The sequence below is a fragment of the Lactuca saligna genome, chromosome 6 (assembly GCF_052625555.1).
Source record: "Lactuca saligna cultivar CGN05327 chromosome 6, ASM5262555v1, whole genome shotgun sequence".
NCBI lineage: Eukaryota > Viridiplantae > Streptophyta > Magnoliopsida > Asterales > Asteraceae > Lactuca > Lactuca saligna.
Genome location: NC_136422.1, coordinates 182,809,239 through 182,832,294, shown reverse-complemented (window position 1 = coordinate 182,832,294; position 23,056 = coordinate 182,809,239). Strand labels below are relative to the sequence as shown.

Sequence of the window (23,056 nt, the reverse complement as noted above, 5' to 3'; positions counted from 1 at the left end):
TTTTTAATTTTCTTTTTTTTCAAATATGATACACTCGTTTAATACTTCATTCATAATTTAATATTTAATACTTAAAATTAAAAAATCATTCATATAATTTATATGAAGCACATAAGTTCTTAAATACAAATAAAATCACACATTAATATACACTATTTAACACATTCGGTGTTTAAACTTTTACACACTTCACTGAGATGAAAATCGAACACCATGTGTCATCTTGTTTTCATAACTTTCTTCTCGAAACTCTACAATCGAAGAACATGTTAGACAAAACGAGGATAATGAAGGGGATAGGTAGAGGTAGTGTAACATATTTGATACGTCAGTGGCTTAGCCACCGGCACCAGTGTCGCTGCTAAGCTCTAGATCTATATACATGAAATGCACCAAACACAACAAATTTGAGAGTGTTATCTTCCCTAGATCTAGATCCACGAGAACCGGTGGTTTTCGCTGGTGGTCAGGAAGCGACGGTGTGGTGTGGCTCCAACAGTAGGAGGGAGCAAAGGGGATGGAAGGAAAGCAGTGGTTTCATTAATGGCGGTGAAGGGGAGGGTGGTCCTGGTGGAAGCAGTGATTGTGGTAGATGCAATAGTAGTGTTAGAGTTTTGATCTCTTGGTGACAGTTTTGAGTGTATGAAGCATCAAATTTGATTTTTTAGATATGCTGTTAGGATCATCAAAATGACATGTGATTCTATGCACCATTTTGTTTTTGGTTATTGATCAGAAAGTAAAAGTGTTAGTTCCCATTTTAAATATTCTCTCTCTCTCTCTCTCTCTCTCTCTCTCTCTCTCTCTCTCTCTCTCTCTCTCTCTCTCTCTCTATATATATATATATATATATATATATATATATATATATATATATATATATATATATATATATATATATATATATATATATATATATATATATATATATATATATATATATATATATATATATATAAAGACGTTGGTGATTGATATGAAATTTTATCCTATTTAACTGTCCCATTTTAAGAATTATGTCAAAATAATATGATAAACCGCAAATTGTAAGTATTTTATTTAATGATGAGGTAATATTACATCCGAGACGCACATTTCATATTATCCGTGATAAAACAAAGGGGAAATCCATTTTATATTTTAGTTTGTAATATAACTACTTTTTTCGACGTTTCTAAATAAAGTTAAAGTTTGATAAATATTGTATTCCTTGAAAGTGCAACATGAGTCAATTACTTAAACCACTCGGTATGATATGCATATTTAATGCTTACAGATTTCGCATGCAGCACGACGTCAAGAATATAATATTAATGCAACAAATATCCTCCGTGGGTGCCTTTAATTACAGTGCATATGCAATTATCAACCAAATAAGCTGTTTAAAATATGATGTAATGATTGATTACCGATATAATCTTTTGGTTGGTGAATTAGTCGAATATTTACAAGTAAACGATAAGGATCTAAACTAATATGATTCACCATTTTGACTTTTTCACCGCTTACCAGGTTTGACCAACCCAAAAGGCCAATTACATACCCACCCGTTAAGCCTTTGACTTTGACCATCCAAGATGCTTGCTTTACTCCATATCCACAAGTATTATTTATATACAGTAAAATCTAATGAACAAACATTTTGCTAGTAAAAAAATGCGTCTTTAAATGCAATTCTTTAAACGAAGGTAATATACAAAAATACAGAAACAAAAAAATCTAACAACAAACTTTTAAATAACCATCTTCAGTTCCCACTAAGAAAAGGCGTGAAAACGGAAAAATGGTTATATTGGACAGCACTGACATGTTCCTCGATTCACGGTCCGCCATATACAGGTATTGTGGCGTAATCCGATGTTGCCCGTCCTGTGCCACGTGTCAGTGTCATATGGTTTAAGGGCATATTAGTCATTTTACATGGACTTACTTAGCACCATAGTAGTTAAGGTAAATACAGTATTGAAGGACGAAAAAGGATAAAAATTTATTTTTGCAGGGACCATACCATATCCGTACAATTCTACAAAGTACAGGGACGAAAACTGTAAATTAAAATAAGAGCACATGCATGATGCATGATGCATGAGTGAAGAGTTTACCTGTTGAGATAAGGAAGAAAGTCCGATCTTAGTTCTGGATATTGAAATAACATCTTGTCCCCAGACAGAAAAACCAGATACACCATCACTGTGGCCTCTGAATAGAATCAGAGGTGATGCCAAATTCCTGAAGAAAAAAAAAATGCGAAATGTTGGTTTGCTTTCATTTTTTAAGGTAGGTAAAATGATAATTTGCATATAAAAATTAATATTATTATTATATATGTATGGTATGGTTAAGACTTAAGAGAATTGTGAAGATTAGATTACTTTCTGAGGTCCCAAACTCGCAAAGTCTTGTCAAGTGAGCTAGAAACAAGCAAGTGGTCCTCCGGAGAAGCTATCTGCATGAATTGGATTTGGAAGGGAAAATAAGCATTTGTTTACTATAGCATCCTACTTTCATTTTTTCCTATTACAGCGTTGTACTTTGAGAAATCTACCAAGTTCTCCATATTCAGAGCTGCTATAATTTGAATAAACTTTCAAAGTATGATGTCCTAATATGAAAAATAAAATGCTATAAACAATTACGTAGAGTTTTCAAAATACAATACCTTAATGAGAAAAAAAGATTGGAAAGTACAATACCATAAAAAAAAAAAAAAAAAAAAAATTTAAAGTAGGATGCTATGATAAACAAATAAATGAAAGTACATTGGCATATCTTGTGAAATTGGCAAGAAAAGTAGATAACCTAAGCAACCAATACCATACCTTTGTGACATATCCATCATGAGCTTGCCATGAGTTGATGAGATTTCCACTCCTAATATCAAGCAACCTGCAGTGACCAGAACTTAATCCAGCTGCAATCCAAGATGCTCCATTAGATTGCATCTTTGAAGAACCACAACAACATATGGAAGAGATTAAAGAAGGAAAACTTGATTCAACAGAATCGCTCCTCCATAAATGAAGCTTTTGACCTTGTTCAACATCAATGAATCTGAATACCACAATAAAAAAAAATGTTTAATTTGCTTGAAATGATATGTTGTCAGAAAGTGATTTAATTATTTACCTGAGAGAAGCGTTTCCAGTGCCTACCACAAGCCTATTTAGTGTTTGTAGGTGATGCATACAAGTATATAAACTCCCATCATAACTAGTGCTTAGAATCCCATTACTAAGGGAGCTGAAATCAAGCATATTAGCTTGCTCAGAATGTATCTTCGATGTAGATGTCAGGGAGGAGGTTCCGGTATTTTCACCAATGACGGATATAACCTTTCCTGATTGGCTATTCCAAATGTGAATTGTGCCATCACAAGAAGCCATTCTTTCTGAGGAACCCAGGGCACAAATGTCATTCACAACCTGACCAATATCAACATATACACTAACATTAACCTTTACCCTAACCCAATATAATAAAACAAGGCTAGATTACAATTTTAGTCCCTATGCTATAATAGCCTATACTAGGTTTTTGTGGTACTATTTTTGGTCCCTGATCGTTTATGTTTAAAGGCCATCATTTACTTTTATAAAAATACACCATATTGCCCTTCTCTCTCCATTTTCTTCATCTCCTTTATCTTCCTTTTCAAGAAACTCTAACCGAATTCAACCAAAACTCCATAAATCAAAACATTGGATATCAAAATTCAAAATCACATAAATTATATCATTTTGTATTGTCATGTTTTGTACTTTACAGTGTTATTTTACATAGGTTTAATAAAATTAACAAATATATATAATGTAGGGTAAAAAGGTCAATTTGCATGTGTATAACGTACTTCTATAAACGGCATCAGCCTCGGACCAGAAAAGGTTGATCAACTAAGTCTAAAAATACCACAGGGACCAAAAATCCTAAAAGATACTTTTTTTGACCACAGGGGGGTGGAAAGGTAATGTGCTCAAAAAAGAATGAAAAGATTTATGACAAAAATTTAATAAATAAGATAAGAATTAGGTATTAAGTAGTAAGAAACCTCTTCATGGGCATGATACCCAGATGAAGAAGCAACTCTTGATAGATCCCACTTGAGGACAGATCCCTTGAACCCTGGACCAACTCCGGCCGTAAAAAACGTAGATTCATCTTGGCAAACAGCAAACGACCGAAGTGCCCCATGGTGGGCACGGATCGAGTGTATCACAGACGCACTGATTTTCCATGGACCTTCATTACTCGAAGCCCCAATTCGACCAAGAAAATCAGGTCCATCCCAACTAGGTGCAGGACTAGGGAACCAAACCCACGGTTCCTGCTCTCTAGACATCGATGATGCTGATGCTGATGTCACCTGCCGCTTATGATGATGTGGCGATGAGTTTTTCGGACCTTTTTCTCCCTGTGACTGGGGAACTGACCATCCGAATCCATGAAGCAACATTTTAGCAGGACTGTATTCAGACATTGGATTCTTCTTGTGATTCCCCCTTCTCCCACCACGACAACTTTCCTCTGTGTTTTCCCACTAAGGCGTGCAACTAATGTGTAAGTAAGCAACATACTGTATTTTTTTTTTTTTTTTAAATAAAAAAATACATCCCACCTTCCAATTATGATTCCACAGAAGAAACTGTTCAAGAATCAACCATGTGGTGCAACACTTACGAAGTGTCTCTATGCCAAGAAGTGAAGCAAAAGGTGGATACAGAAGCAACCTGTCAACATGAAAATGCATCATATTCATATTTATTAGTTAAAGAGGGCAAAAATGGAAAACCTACACAAGATCCATTCTGTTTTGTGTCTGCTCTTCCTCAATTCTAATTTTAGAAACTTTCTGGCTTCCACTGCGAGTTTCCTCGGAGAAGGCGAGTCTTTCAAAGAGTTCTTTAAGTTTTGGCATCACATACATTGATGTTAATTCTGGTCCAATCTGTTGGGAAACTGTAACAAGACTTGTAGCAGCCACCTGCCAAAAATAAAACCCTATTTTTATACTTCTAACTAAAATAATAATAAATAAAAGTAAGAAAGACTACAACACCTGAAGTGCAGGGATTCCCAAATTGGGTATCATGAGAAGCTGAATATAGAGGCAACCTCCATCCTGGTAAGTCATAAATGCAGCCGTCAATTCATATCACTTCTTGAATCAGGAATATATTATTGACAATTTAACAGTGTTTACACACCTCGATTAGCTCTTTGACAACCACCTCATTTGGCAATAATTCCATTATTCCATCTAGTGTCATCAGACAATCCATAAGGGCCAATGCACTCCAACTTTGCATAGGTTCAGGCCTACTCACTTTACAGACATCCATACATGATCGTATAACGTTTTTTAATAATGGAAGAATCTGTTTAACAATGAAAGTCTCCCCAAAAAGACCACCTGAATGTTAAAAAACAGTTAGTTTTATAACATTAAAAAAAAAAAAAAAAAAAAAACACAATCATTTGTTTACAAAAAAAGAACCATGGTTAACACTTACCAATTCTAACAATGACATCAATTCCATCACTGCAAAGACCCTTTCCGAAGCAGTGAATCAGGGGCAATATTGTCTGGATAAGGAGTGATGAATTAGTTAACTGATATGGACAGATTGTATAAGTTATAATCAAGAAAATTTGACAAGTTTATTGGTTATTAAACCTGATGAACAGTAACTGGAACACCAAGCTCTTCACTTGAGCCAATCAAAAGCACAGAGGCAGCCCCAGATGAAGTCTTATGAGGAGAAACATATAAATTTGATAAAACCACAGAATGTATGTACTCTAAATACATCTGTTTACCAATCTTGCTCCATAACTCACGTACAAATGAGTCTTGAAGAAGAGAGACCTTCATATGTGAATAACCTGTCGTCTACACAAGAAGCTTTAAGTCAACAAAAACTTAAATTTGTCCAAATCAAGAATCAAAGAATAAGATTTGAAACCAGCCTGCAGAATTTTCTGGATCACAGGCAAGATAAGTGTCTTCACGGATACCAAATTCAGACACCTCAAGAATTCTTTCAGCATTATATGCGCGCATTCTGCTTCTGTGTCAGTTAAAGGTGTGAGTAAAAGAGGTAGGCAGTGGGGCGCACACATTTCAGCTGCAAAACTTCCCATTGATTTCAAAGCTCCAGATTTTGCATAACTTGCAAGATAATGGAGTCGAGAACCAGCTTTTGCTAAAAGTTGAAGTGGGGCAAGAAACAGGTATGATGACCTCACTGTTGATGAGAAGTAGGGAGATTCCAAAAGAGACTTAATAGAAGGCCTCCTGATTATTATTATAAAAAGAAAGTCATGTTCCTAATTATTACCTGAAAAAGTTATAGAAAAAAGGATAGTAATTCAAAAAGGGTACCTCTTCCAGTCCTTCTGAATGCATGCTTCAACAATAATGTTCACTTGAGGGGGCAGTTCATGCATCAATTTAGGCAGAACACCACTAAGTAAGTACTGTGCTAATGAAGTTGGATTAAAAAGTGGCTTTCTCAAATGTAGTTCTGCTAAAATACAACCAGTTGAGAATACATCATTTGCAATATCTACAGAAAGATTTGCTGAAGAAGATAGTTTTTGTCTCCACAGAAGGAAATCTTGGTACCCTGAAGTACTATCATCTGTCTCAATCGTCTGAAGAAGGAAATTTATATCAATAACTGATGCCAATTTCGAGTCTCTCCCATTTTTAAATGTGTCAGATCCGACTTCTTCTAAATTGTCCTTTACAAGATCATTTCTGTAGATAGGACTTATATGGGAAGCATGTTCAATGAATGTAGCTGCTTCCTCTAATGCTTGCAAGTTAAATGTATCATGAAGCAGATTCTTCTCACTGTTATGTTGACTAGTCTTCTTTATAACACACCAACGAGGTGGATGGGGTATACTGAAGAGCTGGCGCCGACCTGCTGACCTGGCATTTGTAGGTTCTGAAGGGGGCAACATGACATTTTTTGCAGAAATGGCTGCTTCCCCTGACATTTTGTGGCCAAAGATAATATCTATCCAATGATGAATCTGAGTTGATACACGATCACTTTCCAAAGCCTCCCGATGCAATTTAATAAACTCCTCGGGCCCACCAGCCCATGAAGGTACTGCCAGATCAGACATTCCAGAATGTATAGAACGGAAAATCTGTGGATCTTGATAAAATTCAGGAATGCATTCATCAGGGGTCCATTGATAAAGCCTGTGCATTGTAGAGGGGTATTCATTTGGTTCATAGACCGAACGGACAGCTGTACGCAAAACACTTAAAGGCAACCTTCTTGCTTTGTAACTACAAACAGCAAGTTCTGAGAGGCATTCATCTGACACATGATGTGGGATTTCTGATGTTAAGTATGTAAAGTCCAACTGTTCATCACCTTTTGCCAAACGCCATTTACTTTTACTTAAATTTCTCCAACCCATGTCGTTATTTTCATCAGGTTTTACACTAAAGTCAATAACCCATGGCATAACAGTGTGGAAAGTATGATCACCCCATCTCCTACCAGCTATTCTGTTTAACAACAGGAGATACTCAAAGTTACTCATTTCTCCACTCCACCAACGAATAAAACCAGTATGCCAATCGGTTAGCTTCAAATCAGCATAGACTTTACTTGACTCACAGGTGTCACTGCAACAACCAATCTTACTTCTGGATATGTTGGAGTTTGATTGTAGGGTATCACCAATATGAAGCCAACACCATAACGAATCAGTTAGCAATACGTTTGATGGAGATATGCTGCCATGGGCAATCCCTAATCCGTGCATGTATCTCAAGGGAGAGAGTAGTTGATACATCAAGAACTTGATATGCCAGTTTGACTTTAAGGCGTCAGGGCTGTAGTGAAGAATGTTTTCCAAGGTGTAAGGAGTTTTTGGTAGTATTAAACTGATATGGGTGGATGATTTCATTATGCTCAAGATTGGTACTATGTTTGGGTGTCTTATGCATCCAGGAAAAGTGGTTTCTGTAAATGAGGGTATCCCAATTAAATCAAGAAAGTTAATGCTATCTCTTCCTGTTGGTTTTCCTTGTATCAGAAGAGTAAGTGAGTGAAGTAAATGATCTTCTGTAATCCCAGATGAGAAATTTGAAGCTAGATTCTCTAAAGCAGGAAATGATATGGGACCAATTTGAGAGATTGGAACCAAGGCTGTAAGTGTCCTCAAGCAAGAAAAACTTGTTGAGAAGTAGCAGGTTGAACTGTTGCACTCTAATCCAGGTAAGGATGTTTTTCCCCCACTATCTGCCAAAAACAGAGCTTCATTTGGTTTATCATGAAGATCCCCAGTGGTAACCTCGTGTTGATCTTGAGGTAGAATTGATGAAGGCGTGTTATCCTTTGCTTTATAGTCATTTCCAGTTGGTTTTTCTGGACAATGCTCGTTACTGTAGAAACAAATGGAGATCCAGTTGTATTATAATTAAATAAACTCTATAAGATGGAAATTAGTTATTAGTTATCTGGTGGTACAATATTCTTGAGAGCTATAGAAATTTGAAACTTCCAAAGATGAATACTCACTCATGTAACAATACAAACTAGATGCAAATCAATAGGGCAACTTTATATGATGTGTTATTGTGATCTATTGGTAGAGATTTAGGAAGTTTACTTTCATTCGGGAAATCGAATTAGTAAACTGTAATGTACAACTGGATCATGTAATGTACTAACCAACAGTTTAACTTAGTGGGAGAATTCGCCACAAAAATGGATCATGTAATAGCAAAATGAACATGTCAATTCTAGTAAAAGAAACAAAAAAATAAAAGCTAATTCCTAATATTAAAATCCCCAAATTATAGAAATGGCGCAGATGATCATACATGTAATTGGTGAAGCAATCATCTTGATTAATCGGCAAATACATCAATATGAAGTGAGGTGAAACCTCCCCATCAGAATTTAGAACCTGCATCAAGACCCTCAAATTTTAGCAATCATACATGACACATAACATAGTTGGCTGACTGTATAATATATATATATTAACATAGACAGACACAGCGAAGGAAATGATATCACCTGAACAACGGCGTCGGAGCCGAATGGAAGGGCGGAAGCAGCAATGGCATAATTGAGAAGGAGTTTGTCAGAGAAATCGATTCGAAGTTGACGTTGAAGACAGTCGAAGCACATTTGAAGTTCCATTTACTCGATTAATTTCATGGGAGGGGCATGTTAACACTGCTGATTTCAATGGATCGTTTGTTTATTTAATTTTGGCTGTAACACCAAATTAATCGATTTTGCTACTTCAGAAATCGTGAAACTTGTACAACCAAAAATACACACAATTACCGATTACTTTTTCTTTTTCCTTAAACATATTGTATAACAATATATTGACAAAAATAATAAAAACAAGATATTTAAAATTAAAAATTAAAAAAAAAATAAAAAATAAAAAAAATAATAATAAAAAGGGTCATATATGCTATTTTTTATAGTGTTGATTATTGAACCTATTTTTTTATAGTATTGAACTTTTTTTTTTTTTTTTACTATTGGTGGAGCTTTATAAGGGTAAGGGGCTGAGCTGTAGACCCTCTGAGTTTTTAGTTATAAATAGTTCTCATATTTTCATTTTATACATTTTTTGCCCAAAAATATAAAACTTTGACTGTGACCCCTCCGCTTAACAACTAACAAATAAAATATTGTTGTTAAATTTGAAATATATGGAACGGGTAACAAGAGATAAATAAAATCAAAAAACAAAAACTATGAATATTTAATACTAGGGGTAAAGCAAAATGAATTAAACAAAAAAGATGGATTTTTGAAGCTTTTATAATCTTATAGGGGTTAATTAAACAAGAACATATATTTGAATAAAATAGGATAAGTTAAAATAAATATCAAATGTTTGAAAATATTTAGAAACATGGGGTGGAAGTTGTATAAATTAAATTATAATTTTAGAATTTTATATGATGAAAACATTATAGACTACTCTTTGGAGAAGAAAAAAAAACATTATAGATTAAACTAAGAAATTGAAACTTAAGATATTAGAATCTAAGGGTAAAACAAGATAAAATAAACTTAAATAATGAAAAAATTAGTGGAGGAGGTCAATATATATAATTATTCTTATTTTAATATAAACTACTTTATATATATATATATATATATATATATATATATATATATATATATATATATATATATATATATATAAAGTAGTTTATATTAAAATAATAATAATAAATTGTTATGTTGCTTTTTGTTAACATTTATAATATGATATGAATGTCTTATGTTTACATCAAATATTTAATTAAAATTTATTGGTAGGTCTTTGTTCTAATGGTATGGTTAGATTCTTCATTCTATTAGGATAAAGTATCAATGAACAAATGGTATGGTTAGATTTTTCATTCTATTAGGTTAAAGTATCAAATCATGTCTATATAAAAGTAATTTATGAGCATATTAGAATGTGTGTGGATTATCGTTCTAAAAATATAATTAAAATATAATTCACTTTAATATTCTTTTGTGCTTGTGGGTCGTATTTTGAAACATTTTAATTGAACTTACTTTACGTTAATATTTCTTTTTTAATATATAATTTGTTTGATTCTATATTAGAAAATAAAACCGTTAGTTATTAAAATCACATTTATTTTTCAACAAAATTTACATAAATGAAAACAAAAAAAAGAGTTGTAATTACAAATTATAAGTTCCTCAATGTTTTATTTAATTAAATTAACACCATCAAATAAACAATCATATACCAAAAAGTAAATATGCAAAAAAAACTAGTTTCAGTCTTATCATAAACTGTTCCTCTTTTTTTGTACAAAAACAAAACAAATCTTTTTAGGAGCAGACGACGGTCTATGTCCAGTGCTTTTCAATTTTTATAGTTTTTTCTCGACCAATTGATTAGTTTCAATTCAATATTTTTTATTGTTACAAATTTTTAGGTCAAAAAGGTTGATAACCGATTAGTTTTAATAAATTGTATAAAATATAATATACTTAGTAGTTCGTAATATAATAGATTTAAAAAGAATCCAACCAAAAATAACTTTTTATATAATTAACAATTACAAGCTACAAACAAAAAATAAAAATGTGATCATATATTTTTAATATTTAATTCTCCAATCTTAAAAATATGTAAAATATTAATTGTCTTTTATATATTCTTTTATATATATATATATATATATATATATATATATATATATATATATATATATATATATATATATATATATATATATATATATATATAGGGAAAAGTGAATATACCCTTAAGGGTATATAAGCTTAGGTACCCAAACTCACCATACTACATCATTTTGTATCATATATAGACATTGTAATTGTCCAATGTTCTTATAATTCAACTTCTAAATTGAATTACTTCAAAGATTTTTATAAATTTCATATTTATCTTCCTATTACATAATTATCATTTTCAACAATAATATATATAACCTAGTAATTGTTCGATAAAAAGATGTGATGTAAAAAGCAGATAGTAGTGAAAACTTAAAAATATTGAATATAAATCAAGTTAAGAATTGAAGTTTAACAATATTATAATGAATATATTAAACAAAACTCCTTATTATTATGAGTTTGGGTACTTAAGCTTATATACCCTTAAGGGTATATTCATTTTTCCCATATATATATATATATATATATATATATATATATATATATATATATATATATATATATATATATATATATATATATATATATATAATTGTTGGAAATAATTTGTTGCCTTTTTTCTATAATATAAAAGTAAATTGGTGTATATTTTATTTATAAAACTTGAAAGGTCTAGTTATGTATTAAATTACGGTTTGAAAAGTTATGATTAGAATTTTGGTATATAATTATTTTTAATATTTATAGATTAGTTTAGTTGTGAAACAAGATATGAGTCGATCATGTAATTTTTTTTCTTTATTTCTTTCTCGTCGTTTGAATCTCACATAAGAGTGTAAGTAAACCAAGCTACTCGTGAGTTATTTGGAATCAACTCGTTAAAAACTTGACTCGAACTCGAGTTAAACGATCCTGAACCGAACTTGAGCTTTACTTGGGGCTCATTTATTAAACGAGCTCAAGCCCGAGTTTTTCTTACCGAGCTCGACTAGACTCGCGATCTTAAATGAGCCTATATGTATTATAATATAAATATATTTTTTCACTTTATATATTATATTATTAATAACTAGTTTTATTAATTCCTTTGAAATCAAAGCAATGAGCCTTCATTATTGATTCTCTTGTTTCCATTTCAATTTCTAACTTTCCGCATACTTCACACGACATACCATCTAGGGCTTTGAGTATTCAATGATTGATTTCATTTCAATGATTGATTTCATTCCGTCTTCGACATTGAATTTTGTAGACATTAAAAACCATAAATAATCAAACGGGCTCAAAAACCATAAATGAGCTCGAGCCGAGCCTAAGCTCTCTAAGCTCGCCTGACAAATGAGTCGAGCGAAGCTAAGCTCGAGCATGTTATTTTTACAACAAGCCGAGTTCGAACTTTGAAACTATGCTTGAAAAGAGCCAAGCTCAAGGTCGAGCCTAGATGAATTCAAATGAGTTGGAGTCGAGCTTGGGTATGTTGAGGCTCGGCTTGGCTCATTTACACCATTCTCACATTTCTATCCTGGACTAGAGTACCGGTCTAGGACTGAAGTTTGTCTTTTTTAGGACCATCTTTGGGCTAGTTGAGCACAAGTTTCAGTTTTGAACTATTTTCTCCATCTCTACCCAATCAGAAGTCAAAAAAGCTTAAATTAAAATTAGAGAAAATCCGGTCATGACAAATCATAATTTTATGACCGTTGATAGACCAACAAAAAAAAAACCATATCTCATGGTGTTTCATGAGTGATTTGTTAAAATACATTGATTGAAACGCAAACCTTGTTACATACATACATGCTGCTTAATAAAAAAAAAAAGCATTGATTCGAAATCACTGTACAATTACATACCAATCATATACATTCATTCATTAGTCCTTTTTAAGTGTAGCAAGAATAAAGTCTGTAACCCAGAATTATGGAGCTCGCTTACTACATAAATAGATATTGACACATTCTCCCTCTGATAACCAATAATAAAAAACACTCCCGAATCAACAAACCAATCTTAACAACAACCTCAGTCACAGGTCACAACCCGTGCCTTTTTTCGGTGCCATTTCGATATTGATATTGATATTGAGCAAGTTCATTGTTGACACGTAGAAGCAGCCTCTCTGAGTCAGCCACCCTCTTACCAAAACCAAACTCACTGCTGCTGCTGCTGCTTGCTGTTGGTTTTGGTTTTGGTTTTGGCATGGGAATGGGAATGGAATTCTCATGCTGCCCTCCTCCTCCGAAAAGCTTCTTGATCATGTCATCTAACTCTGCAGCCCGTTTCTGTAGATTGGTTTTATCAGCCTGCAATGCATTATGAATTATGCTTATGCATCATCAAAAATTCAAGTGCTTCTGCTTACAGAAAAAGAGAGAAAGAGAATGAATGTACAGTACAGTACCTTGAGCATTTCGTTTTGTGCTGTCAGCAACTGGTCCCGCCCTTGCAACTGTACCACACTCATTTTACCAGCAAGTATGTCTGCTTCTTTCCTATCTATCTCCGAAATGCATCTGTAAAAATAAATAACTTTATCCCCTTACACTTTTTTTTTTTTTGCTTTTATAGAATGAAAACTATGTTTAAAAATGGAACAAACTTTCCTTCATTTCTTTATTACAATTTACATTGCACCATCCTACTTCTTCTTACAACTTTGTATTTGTATTTTAAAAAACCTATCCAGCTATAGGCTATAGCATTGTCACCCAAATAAACCAACTTCTTTTTTCCACCATAATTGGATAAATTTTTCAAACTATAATGTCCATGTCCTAATAACAAAAAATTGAAATTATAATAATTGGCTACATTTTCAAAGTAGAATTAATGTCACAATAAGGACAAAAAAAAGGTTTCAAGTAGAACGTTGTAATAAAAAAATAAATGAAACTACCTTTTACTACAAAAACAAAAACACGCACCTGTCTCTTTCTTCATGTAAATCATTAATTTGTCGCTTGAGTTTCCGAATCTCTTGCTCCTGATTCAGTTATTAAGCATTATATTATATTATACTATTAAATTCAATTTCCATCACTCAAACTCACAAACTAATTGACACTCACCATGGCTATGAACTCCTGTGTTTGCTGAGCAGCATTCTCAATCAGTTTTTGAAGCTGCTTTTGGTTTATCAAGTTCTACATCATTCACACCAACACACACACACACATTACTTAAAACTCAAAACTCAAAATTAAAAATCAACAAACTCAAAACTTACTGCATATTTAGTCATGTCTAATTTCACCCCAAGCAGATCCCTGATCACATCATGTGTCATACTCTCTGCTGTTGCCAGTTTAGTGTTTAGCATACATATCTGTTAACATAACATAGCTTACATCATCATTCATAGATGCAACAGTGTAAGAGAATCTATATGAATTATTAAAATGATCACCTCTTTTTGTCGACTTGATGCTACTGATTCTAGCTCATGTAGACGAGCCTTGGCCAATGACAACTCCTGATCCTTCTCTGTGTTCATCTGTTGGACTAAATTCCCAATGCATCTGAATGGTGAACTACCCCTTCCTCCTCTCACCATGCTTTTTTCACTCTTCTCCAATAACTGTGCTTCTAAGCTAGACTTTGATGGACCTGTCTTCATTAAACTAACCATTGCTTCCAACGACTTGTACTGTTCAAACAAATTGCATAATGAAAACATTTACTTTGTATCGTATTGTTATGCTTGGTATTAATGCATAACATTCAGGAACAACATAAGAAAGTCAGATGCTTTTCTACCTTCTGCTGATACTGTAAAGCTTGAGCTTCTGCATGGATTACAAGTTCAGATATATACTCTTTACATTGCTTAATCTGCAAAACAATTCCCAAAAATGTGATAAGAAATGAATCATATAAGTGATGGTTTTCCATTTTTTAGGGTCCAAATGTTCCACCTCATTAGCTTGTTCTGCTCTTTCATCTTCAAGATCTTTTATCCGTGCTTGAAGTTTCCTGTGACCCCACCAAACATACCATTATCCAATTAAATCCAACAGAAAAAGAAAAGGATCCTTGAGATTTTACAAGAGGCCACAAATCCAGACCTTGAAATTTGATACTCATATTGGTCAAGGTTACTGTTATCAGAATCCATGCAGTCTCTAAAGCTTTCAACAGTTAACAGTCTTTGACTTAATGATTGGAGTTCCACTTCCAGTGAATCTCTTATCTTGTGTTGTCTTTGTAGCTCCTCTTCCATGTCATTCACCTAAAGGAATGTTAAAAGTATAAGAAAGAAAACCCAACAGCTTCTTGAATTTTCTTCATGTCAAAATCACAGAAACTAACCCGTTTCTCCAATACGTTTATGGTACTGTCAAGTTCTTCAACAGAATTTTCTAGAATCTTAATCTCCTCATCCTTTTGTTCAGCATATATTTTGTTTGCCTCTGACACCTGGAAAATGGTAAAGAATAAATAAATTATAAACAAACACTGATATAATATGTGTCACAAAAACTGGTTACCTGGCGTGCTTCTACAGCAATAGCTTCGTTTTCATCAGCTATGGAGTACGCCATTTCAAGCTTTTCTTGTAAAGAATTAACTTGTTCACATAGCTGATCTCTCTCACTGGAAACCCTCTTCAGATCATCTGTAATCCCTTCTAAAGAAAATAAGAACTGTTCTTGTACCGAAGAAGCTCCACAATCAATTTCCTTTTCTAAAGATTTAACAATCTCCTTTTGTTCTTCGAGTTTCTCTTCGGTTTCTGACTTTTTATGATATAAATCCTCTAAAAGACTTCTCAATTCACCATTTTGGTATGACAGTGCATTCACAGTTTCTTCAGCATGTTGTAGACAAGATTTTGAGGCCGAAAGAGCAGATTCGGTATCAGATAAACAAGATTCGAGTTTTTCATATCGAATCAGCATATCATCAAGCTGAGTCGTTTTCATCTTTAGCTCATGTTGTACTTGTCTTAAATCTGCGAATAACTTTTCAGCTTCATCTTTCATGTCTTTTCTTGTAGAAGCTGATTCTTGTAACAAGCTTAAATCGAAAAGTAAACCATTTAACAAAGTGTTTTTCCGTTCCAATTCTTTATTTAGCTTTAAGTTTTCACCAATAAGATCACGTTCACCCAAATCCTCTGATTCCTTGCTAGCAGCCAGTGCACTATAATTAACCTCTTCTTCACTATCATTAATCGTTGAAGGGTTTTGTCTGAATCGAAGGGTTTCAACATGTTTTATAAGCTCTTCATGAAGTCTGGATCCCAGTTTGGATTTCTTGTTATATTCTCCAATCTGGCATTGTTGTACCACAAAAGAGGCAAAAGAATTTTCCATTCTTTCGGCATAGATATCTTGCAATGATGATCTTGATTCACTGATGTCATGGCGGACACCATGGAACATTGCCAATGCATCTGAATACATTAAGTGGCATGAATTCTCAGCCTCCTTTTTCAGGTGATGGAAAGAACCTTCTAGAACAGACACCGAATTTGCAAGTTCTTCAACTAAGCTTGCCTTATCCACCATTACATCTTCTGCAGCTTGTTTCCATCTACCAGCTAACACTTTTGCTTCTTCATTTGCTTTCATCAACACATTCAACATATTATCAGCTTCATTCATGGTTGCACGCGCCTCCTCAAACTTGCTGAAAAAGCTATCCGCTTTAGGTGTCTTTTTCTCATCGATCTTCATACAGTTGTGTACATATTCTTTGTCCTTGAAGACTGAAGCCAATTGAACATCTAATTTGATGAACGCTTCATAAGCCATCGTGAATTGCTTCTTCAAAAACAAATGTGTCTTTTTATCTTGCTTCTCTGATTCTTGATTGCTTGAATATTCTATGTTCTCTTGCAGATCTTCGTCATCAGAAAGATTAGAGCTAGAAGTAGAAATATCAGTCGAAAAATCATCCAAGTCTTCAAAATAAGCCTTCATGTTATCAAGTTTGTAATTTATTGAAACAAGTTCAGTTATTATACGCTGCACCATTAACAACTGGTTTTCTTGCATTTGATGCGTACATCCCCTTCCCTCCACCATTTTATTAGTTTCTTTGAGCTCTAATAAGTTTTTCCTCATCTCACAAATCCCTTCCATGAAGTCTTCAACCTGATTTTCAATTTTGGTCCTTTCATCATGTTGTGTTGACTGAATTTCGGTCAAAGCAATTGTTGCAGTCCTTAACGAATTCAGTTTCTCCTGCATTTCTAGTATTGTAGTTTGAGCATCCACCAGGTTCTTTTCCAGTCTTAGAATTGTTTCTTGTTTCTCAATACAAACAATTGCAGCCTTCTTAACATGTTCAGTAACCGAAACATTATAGTGTGGAAATGAACAGGCAATAGCTTCTATTTGACCAGATGCATCTTTGAGAGATTTAGAACCATCTAACAGAAAGCTTGTGAGCTCTAAACTTGCCCTCTCCCACTCAGTATGCAACGTATACACCTCATCCTCTTTTGCTTCTATAATTCTTCTTAGCTTCTTGTTTTCTTCAGACATGCTACACAATCTTCCGTGATATTTCACCTGAAGAGATGCTAATTCTTCTTGTAGATTAAGAATCGCGTTAGTTGCTTCGTTCTCAACTTCCTCATCAACTAAACGAACTTCGTTCTTGAGAGATGAATGTGATGAGCGATCCTCAAGATCATCTTCAAGGTCTTTAGCCATCTTGTCCAATCTGGCTTGTAAATCCATCATGCTGTTGTCAGTGACAGGTGGCAGGTTTTGGTTTTGGTTTTCTGAAGTATGGGTCTCATGTGTTTGTGCATTGTTGGTGTTGTTTAAGGTTTCCACCAACCTATCATTCTCTTGGCGAATATATTGTAGCTCTTCAACCAATCTGGCCTGCTCAGATTTCATGGCACCTAACAAGGCTTTTGCTTCCATTAGCTCTTCTATATTGTCACTCGATTGCAACATGTTGTCCCTTTTGAGACAATTACTACCAGGTACTACTCCTTTCACTAACTCGTCACAACCTTCCATCCCATCTCCTAAACCAATGCTACTCAACAAGCTTCCAACCTGCAAAATCAATAAATTAAAATTATTGAAGCTAAAGATGCTTTGAATTGATATAACAAGGATTTTGAGCTAAATTTGGCATATCAAGAATTCTTTGGAGTTTAGATCTTTTAGCTTCTTGAAGAGAAATAGAATCCATAAATATCCAATTTAAATTAAAGTTGAATATATCGTGCTTACAGGATATGCTGCTGTTTGGTTATAGCTTATGTATTTGCTCAGTTCTGTTTTCAGTTCATCAACCTTCCTGCAAATTACGGAATTAAATTTGAAGATTAGCCACAAGCCTCAAGATCATATACAATCTTAGGCCCAGAAAAAAGAAAGATAATCAACATAAACTAGGAAACTATATCAATCAGTATCACCCTGAGATTCAAGCTATATCACCATAATTAACAGCCTAAAATTATGTAACCAAGTACATACGCTATATCTAACAAAGACCAAGATCCATATATTTATTATATATGCTTCAGTGAGTTTAGTCAATAATTTAACGCACAGAGCAAAAGACAAAGTAAGATGCACAACTTTATGAAAAAGTTCAATAGGTAAGAAGCAAAGAAAGTCAAAGCAAGTGAAAACTGTTCAGGTGTGTTCATTGATTGGCAACTCAAGAAATGTATAAGGTAAGCAACATAAACTACATAGCAGAGATGCTAAAGAAGACTATAAGTTGAAACGCACCTAATCAATTTGGAATTGGCACACTTGTACTCCTCTAACTCCATTGATGATTTGTCATCCTGCATTAACTCAACCTTAGCGTTTAGTTTTCAGTGAATATCCCAAAACTAACGTTAACCATGAGAGGATGCACCACAAACCTCGTTTTGTCTTTCAGTTGGAAAATTTTGCTCTACATAACTTTCTTCAACCTCCAGTGTTTTCAGAAGCTTTGCATAACAAGAAAAAAAAAATGTTTCAGGGTTCTTTCTCAACTGTATATGATTTTGTATTTCTATTTTTTTTAAAATCAGTGTACCTGATCATGCAATGCTAAAACTTCAGCTAACAAAGCTCCACGCTCACCGTGTTCATAGCAATCCTGGAACCTGATGACAATAGGAAAAGATGTTGAGGATGTAAAAAAAATCAAATTTTTGAGGCATAAAGGTGATGCAAACCTTGTTACTTGAGAATTTTTATCAATCCTAGCTTGTAGCTGATGAATTTCTTCCATTAAAGCCATATTTTCATCCATGAGATAATGGTCAGTAGAAATGATGCCATTTGCAAGCAATTCCAAGCGTTTAATTTTTTCCTCCCGAAATCTTAGCAACATTTTGGTACACTGAACATCTTTTTCTTTTGGAAGAGCCTGCAGTATGAATATGATGAGACCATAAAATATATTCATCTCCTGTGTTATAAAAACATGACATCAAGCAAAATAATGACACAAATATCAATTACAATAGATAGAATTAGATGGTAAACTAGAATGAAAGAATCATAACGTACAAGTCCATTTATGGGTTTGGTTTGAGAGTGTAAGGTCCTAAAAGCTGGAAAGTTGTCACAGACATCTTCGCCACAACCACAAGCCTCTTCTTGTCTTTCAAAAGACTCATCACCTAAGCTGGGCTGGAAAGTCGTTCCAACATGAAATACAGGTTTTAAGATTCTTTGATGTTTCACTAATAAGGACATCTGCTCCTGCAATTTCACCAATATAACTTGACTCAAAAAATCCCAACACATTTGGCTCAGCTTTTCAGCATACCTTTAACATTTGAATTTGTCGTTGCAGTGCTGTCACATCGCCTGATGCATCTTCATTTACTTTTGCCTAAATAAATACAACAAGTTCATGCATTTGGGATTTCAGATTTGTATTGGAAGAGAGATAAGACTTGAATGTTCGTACATTGTTCTGAATAAGCTTGGCACGCTGAGCAAACTTTAGAGTGCTTAATGTCTCATTCGCAGCACTGCATACAAATATGTTATAATCACACATACAAATAATGCCCTAACATTCACATAGATATAGCCATATTTATAGGAAACAAATACTGACCACATTGAGGGGCTGACATTTGCTATGATTGTTGTTTTTGAGTTCCCACCAAGAGAATCCTGCATTTAGATAGAAAAAAAAAAAAAGTGGTGGTGTAAATGAGCATGTGAGGAAATCATATTATGGAAAGACAATGTGTATTCATGCTTTAAGCTGCTGACCTGGAGGAGGAATGTAAGTCTTGAATCCCTGTAAGGTACATGTCTATGTTTCCCATGTGCAACATCAACCAGGGACATTATTACCAGACTACAATCACAAAAACCTGTGTTTAAAATCTTGTCCCAAACTCAAGAGCATGCATTGTAATTGTATGCCTCCATGTATACATATATACAATATTAGTTCTAAACAAAGAAAGTAAATCAATCATTATCCCTCTGAATGGCAACCTATTTACAACCTATATTACCATAACCAACAGCCGATAATTATGTAAGAAGATACATACACTTTATCTAACTGTCAGTAGCTCATAGTTCAGTAGTGTTTTTCATAATTAATTAATATATACATACAATTGAAGTGTTGACCACCTACCCGAGAGTTGATAGTGATTTGTTTATATAAGATGCCTCCTTCACACGTTCTCCTGCTGCAGAGCTTCTCTGCCTAAATGACAGGTAGTTTCAGTTAAGGAATGTCATAGTTATGAAATATATATATATATATATATAAAAGATGGTTTAAGCTACCAAATTACCTTTCAGAACCAGCCAGGTCTACCAAATTCAACCTTCCAAACCGAAGGTGAGTCACGGAATCCTTTTCCCACCGACTTTCCACAATGCAGGTGAAGACACTATGTGACCGGCTGCTCTCACTGTTCATATCTGTTCCTGCCACTTTCCTGTTTGCAGCACCCTGATACACCATGCAAACTAATTTTAAATCCGATATAATCATAAATAAGCAGTAACAAAGTCTAAAGTTTCACTATATTGACACACCTGCAGTAAAAGCTTGAGGACTTCATCAACGTTTTTAACATTATACTCTGTAAGATTTTCAACATATACTCCTTCCTTTAAATCCTCTCTCACCTATAAAATAAAGAGATCATCATGTTGGGCAAGAAAAACTGACATTTATGCACAGAATGAAGAGATGAATGATACTCACTTGGAGATTAGTGGATGAAGGCTCCAGGAGATCAGTGATTTGCTCATTGTATATCTCCAAAAAGGAACATTTGCAGCTATATTTTAGTCTTTCATCCCTCCTGTTCTCCTCCTCCTACAAATAATTGCCCGATACAGTTTAGGCATCAAAGGGAATGAGGGTGTGTTATAGAATCTAGTCATACATGGTACAATGTTTTATAATACATATCTTACCAATTTAATCCTTGTGAATAAATATTCAAAAAGACGTGGAGTTATCCCACAGTCGTCAACAAGCTTGCCATCCTCTTGACTTATCTCACCCATCATCGTATATGTTTTGCCACTACCAGTCTGAGTTCATGATTCATGAAATTGGGAGATTAAGAAATCAAAACCAACCACATAATACATCAAAACAATATAACAGCATTAGTTTTTCCAAGCCATACCTGACCATAAGCAAACATACAACTATTATAACCAGACATGCAATTATCAACCATGGGCAATCCAGCAACCCTGAAAAGCTTTTCCTGAAAATAACTCAAACATGCGGTTAGTTTTCGTTATTAATGTAATAAGTCAAAAGTGGAAGCAGATTATGAGATTATAGTACCTGTGATATCGTCTCACTCACTATGTGATCGAATGTGAATCTGACTTCAGGTTGGCCAAGCCACGCTAAGGTCTGCAAACTCTCTTGCTTCAAGCACCGAACATACCCTTGTCCCATCTTCTCCATATTGCTCAATGGTCTCATCCTGATTAATACCTGCACATTAAAAAAAATCTCACCCCATCAAGACATGGATATACATTTAATAAAGTTTCATCCATGGAAGGTATAAAAAGTAATAATGCAACTGACCTGAACATTGTGATCGTTCCAAAAGGAAGGATCCTCGACAAGCTCAAAATGTGGAACCTCAGTAGGTGGCGGCTCGCAATTCACGTTTGAAATCCTTCTCGAAACCCTAGAGCTGTTCGCTCCTCTTTCCCCTGTACTTTGAAGAGCCCTTGGCCCTGTACAAGCCCCCAATTGACCGACATAAGTGGTCCTCGAAACACTCCTAGCTGGTGTACTATGCGCCGAATCAAATTTCCTTCGGTTAGAAGTAGAACCAGCTTCTAGAGATTTGTCCTTAAATCCATTATGAATCATAACCTCTTGAAGAAATTCCTTGGAGAATTGTGACGGATCTGGTATCGCATTCAATGGAGTTCTTGAAAAGGGGATATCTAATGGATTCGAGTTCGACAGTGTCTTATCGAACTGATTCTCATTTCCCTCAGCTTGACTGCTCTTCAAACTGTCTTTCACCATTTTCAAATTAAAATGAAATAATCTATCTTCTTGAAAACTAATGATCTTGAAGGATTCAATAATGATGAATCATAGTGGCGAGCATGAAAGCAATACAGGAAACACAGAAAGGTATCATCATCAGCTAAAAAGCTGAAAGCGGGACGATGATAAGAAAGAGAGAGAAGCGCCTGTTTTCAAATTAAACAGTGATCGATCGGCTGGGTTTAAATTGTTTACTTTTAACCCTTAAAAACTCTCTTAATTGTAAAATGGACCCCATCTATTTTAAACGTTGGATTATATAATGCGGCATTGGATTTTCAAATTTCTTATCATGAGTGCTTATGCTTTTAAATATGTTTATTTTAGATTGAGTAAATTATAAGCTTTGTATTTTGAATTATATGTTTACTTTACAAAATTGTTATTTT

The 23,056-nt window shown here is 34.1% G+C and overlaps 2 protein-coding genes across 3 annotated transcripts; both read right to left on the bottom strand.

Moving 5' to 3' along the window:
* Nucleotides 1-1,563: 1,563 nt before the first annotated feature.
* LOC145000078 (protein serine/threonine kinase) lies at nt 1,564-9,290 on the bottom strand. The gene is made up of 16 exons (XM_078959225.1): nt 9,051-9,290; nt 8,852-8,937; nt 6,380-8,410; nt 5,965-6,292; nt 5,672-5,887; nt 5,508-5,580; nt 5,202-5,407; nt 5,054-5,116; nt 4,791-4,978; nt 4,613-4,724; nt 4,046-4,534; nt 3,127-3,422; nt 2,820-3,051; nt 2,373-2,446; nt 2,103-2,229; nt 1,564-1,869 (listed from the first exon to the last, which is right to left on the bottom strand). Exons 1-16 carry the CDS (start codon nt 9,174-9,176, stop codon nt 1,720-1,722), a joined length of 4,797 nt encoding a protein of 1,598 aa, XP_078815351.1. The 5' UTR covers nt 9,177-9,290; the 3' UTR covers nt 1,564-1,719.
* A 3,628-nt stretch (nt 9,291-12,918) lies between these two features.
* Nucleotides 12,919-22,813, bottom strand: POK1 (phragmoplast orienting kinesin 1). Of its 2 annotated transcripts, none has more exons than XM_078959528.1 (29): nt 22,188-22,813; nt 21,936-22,091; nt 21,769-21,852; nt 21,551-21,670; nt 21,336-21,449; nt 21,164-21,256; nt 20,917-21,077; nt 20,754-20,825; nt 20,375-20,462; nt 20,214-20,272; nt 20,061-20,124; nt 19,917-19,982; nt 19,655-19,849; nt 19,318-19,511; nt 19,176-19,245; nt 19,018-19,086; nt 18,878-18,936; nt 18,368-18,434; nt 15,656-18,187; nt 15,477-15,584; nt 15,233-15,396; nt 15,083-15,140; nt 14,925-14,999; nt 14,575-14,814; nt 14,395-14,493; nt 14,237-14,311; nt 14,093-14,151; nt 13,570-13,681; nt 12,919-13,471 (listed from the first exon to the last, which is right to left on the bottom strand). In XM_078959528.1, the coding sequence occupies exons 1-29, from the start codon at nt 22,641-22,643 to the stop codon at nt 13,202-13,204; spliced, it is 5,979 nt and encodes a 1,992-aa protein (XP_078815654.1). In that variant the 5' UTR covers nt 22,644-22,813; the 3' UTR covers nt 12,919-13,201. The 2 variants fall into 2 exon arrangements, with proteins under 2 accessions (XP_078815654.1, XP_078815655.1); XM_078959529.1 differs by having other exon boundaries at nt 19,655-19,777.
* Between the last annotated feature and the right edge of the window lie 243 nt (nt 22,814-23,056).

Excerpts from the sequence above, each read along its gene's own strand:
- LOC145000078 (XM_078959225.1), bottom strand. The coding sequence starts at position 9,176 with ATGGAACTTCAAATGTGCTTCGACTGTCTTCAACGTCAACTTCGAATC. Across the intron at positions 5,408-5,507 it reads TGATGTCATTGTTAGAATTG|GTGGTCTTTTTGGGGAGACT; the intron begins GTAAGTGTTAAC and ends TTTAACATTCAG. Across the intron at positions 4,979-5,053 it reads TGGGAATCCCTGCACTTCAG|GTGGCTGCTACAAGTCTTGT; the intron begins GTGTTGTAGTCT and ends TATTTTTGGCAG.
- POK1 (XM_078959528.1), bottom strand. The coding sequence starts at position 22,643 with ATGGTGAAAGACAGTTTGAAGAGCAGTCAAGCTGAGGGAAATGAGAAT. Across the intron at positions 20,125-20,213 it reads AATGTCAGCCCCTCAATGTG|TGCTGCGAATGAGACATTAA; the intron begins GTCAGTATTTGT and ends ATTTGTATGCAG. Across the intron at positions 19,512-19,654 it reads CCAAACCCATAAATGGACTT|GCTCTTCCAAAAGAAAAAGA; the intron begins GTACGTTATGAT and ends TTCATACTGCAG.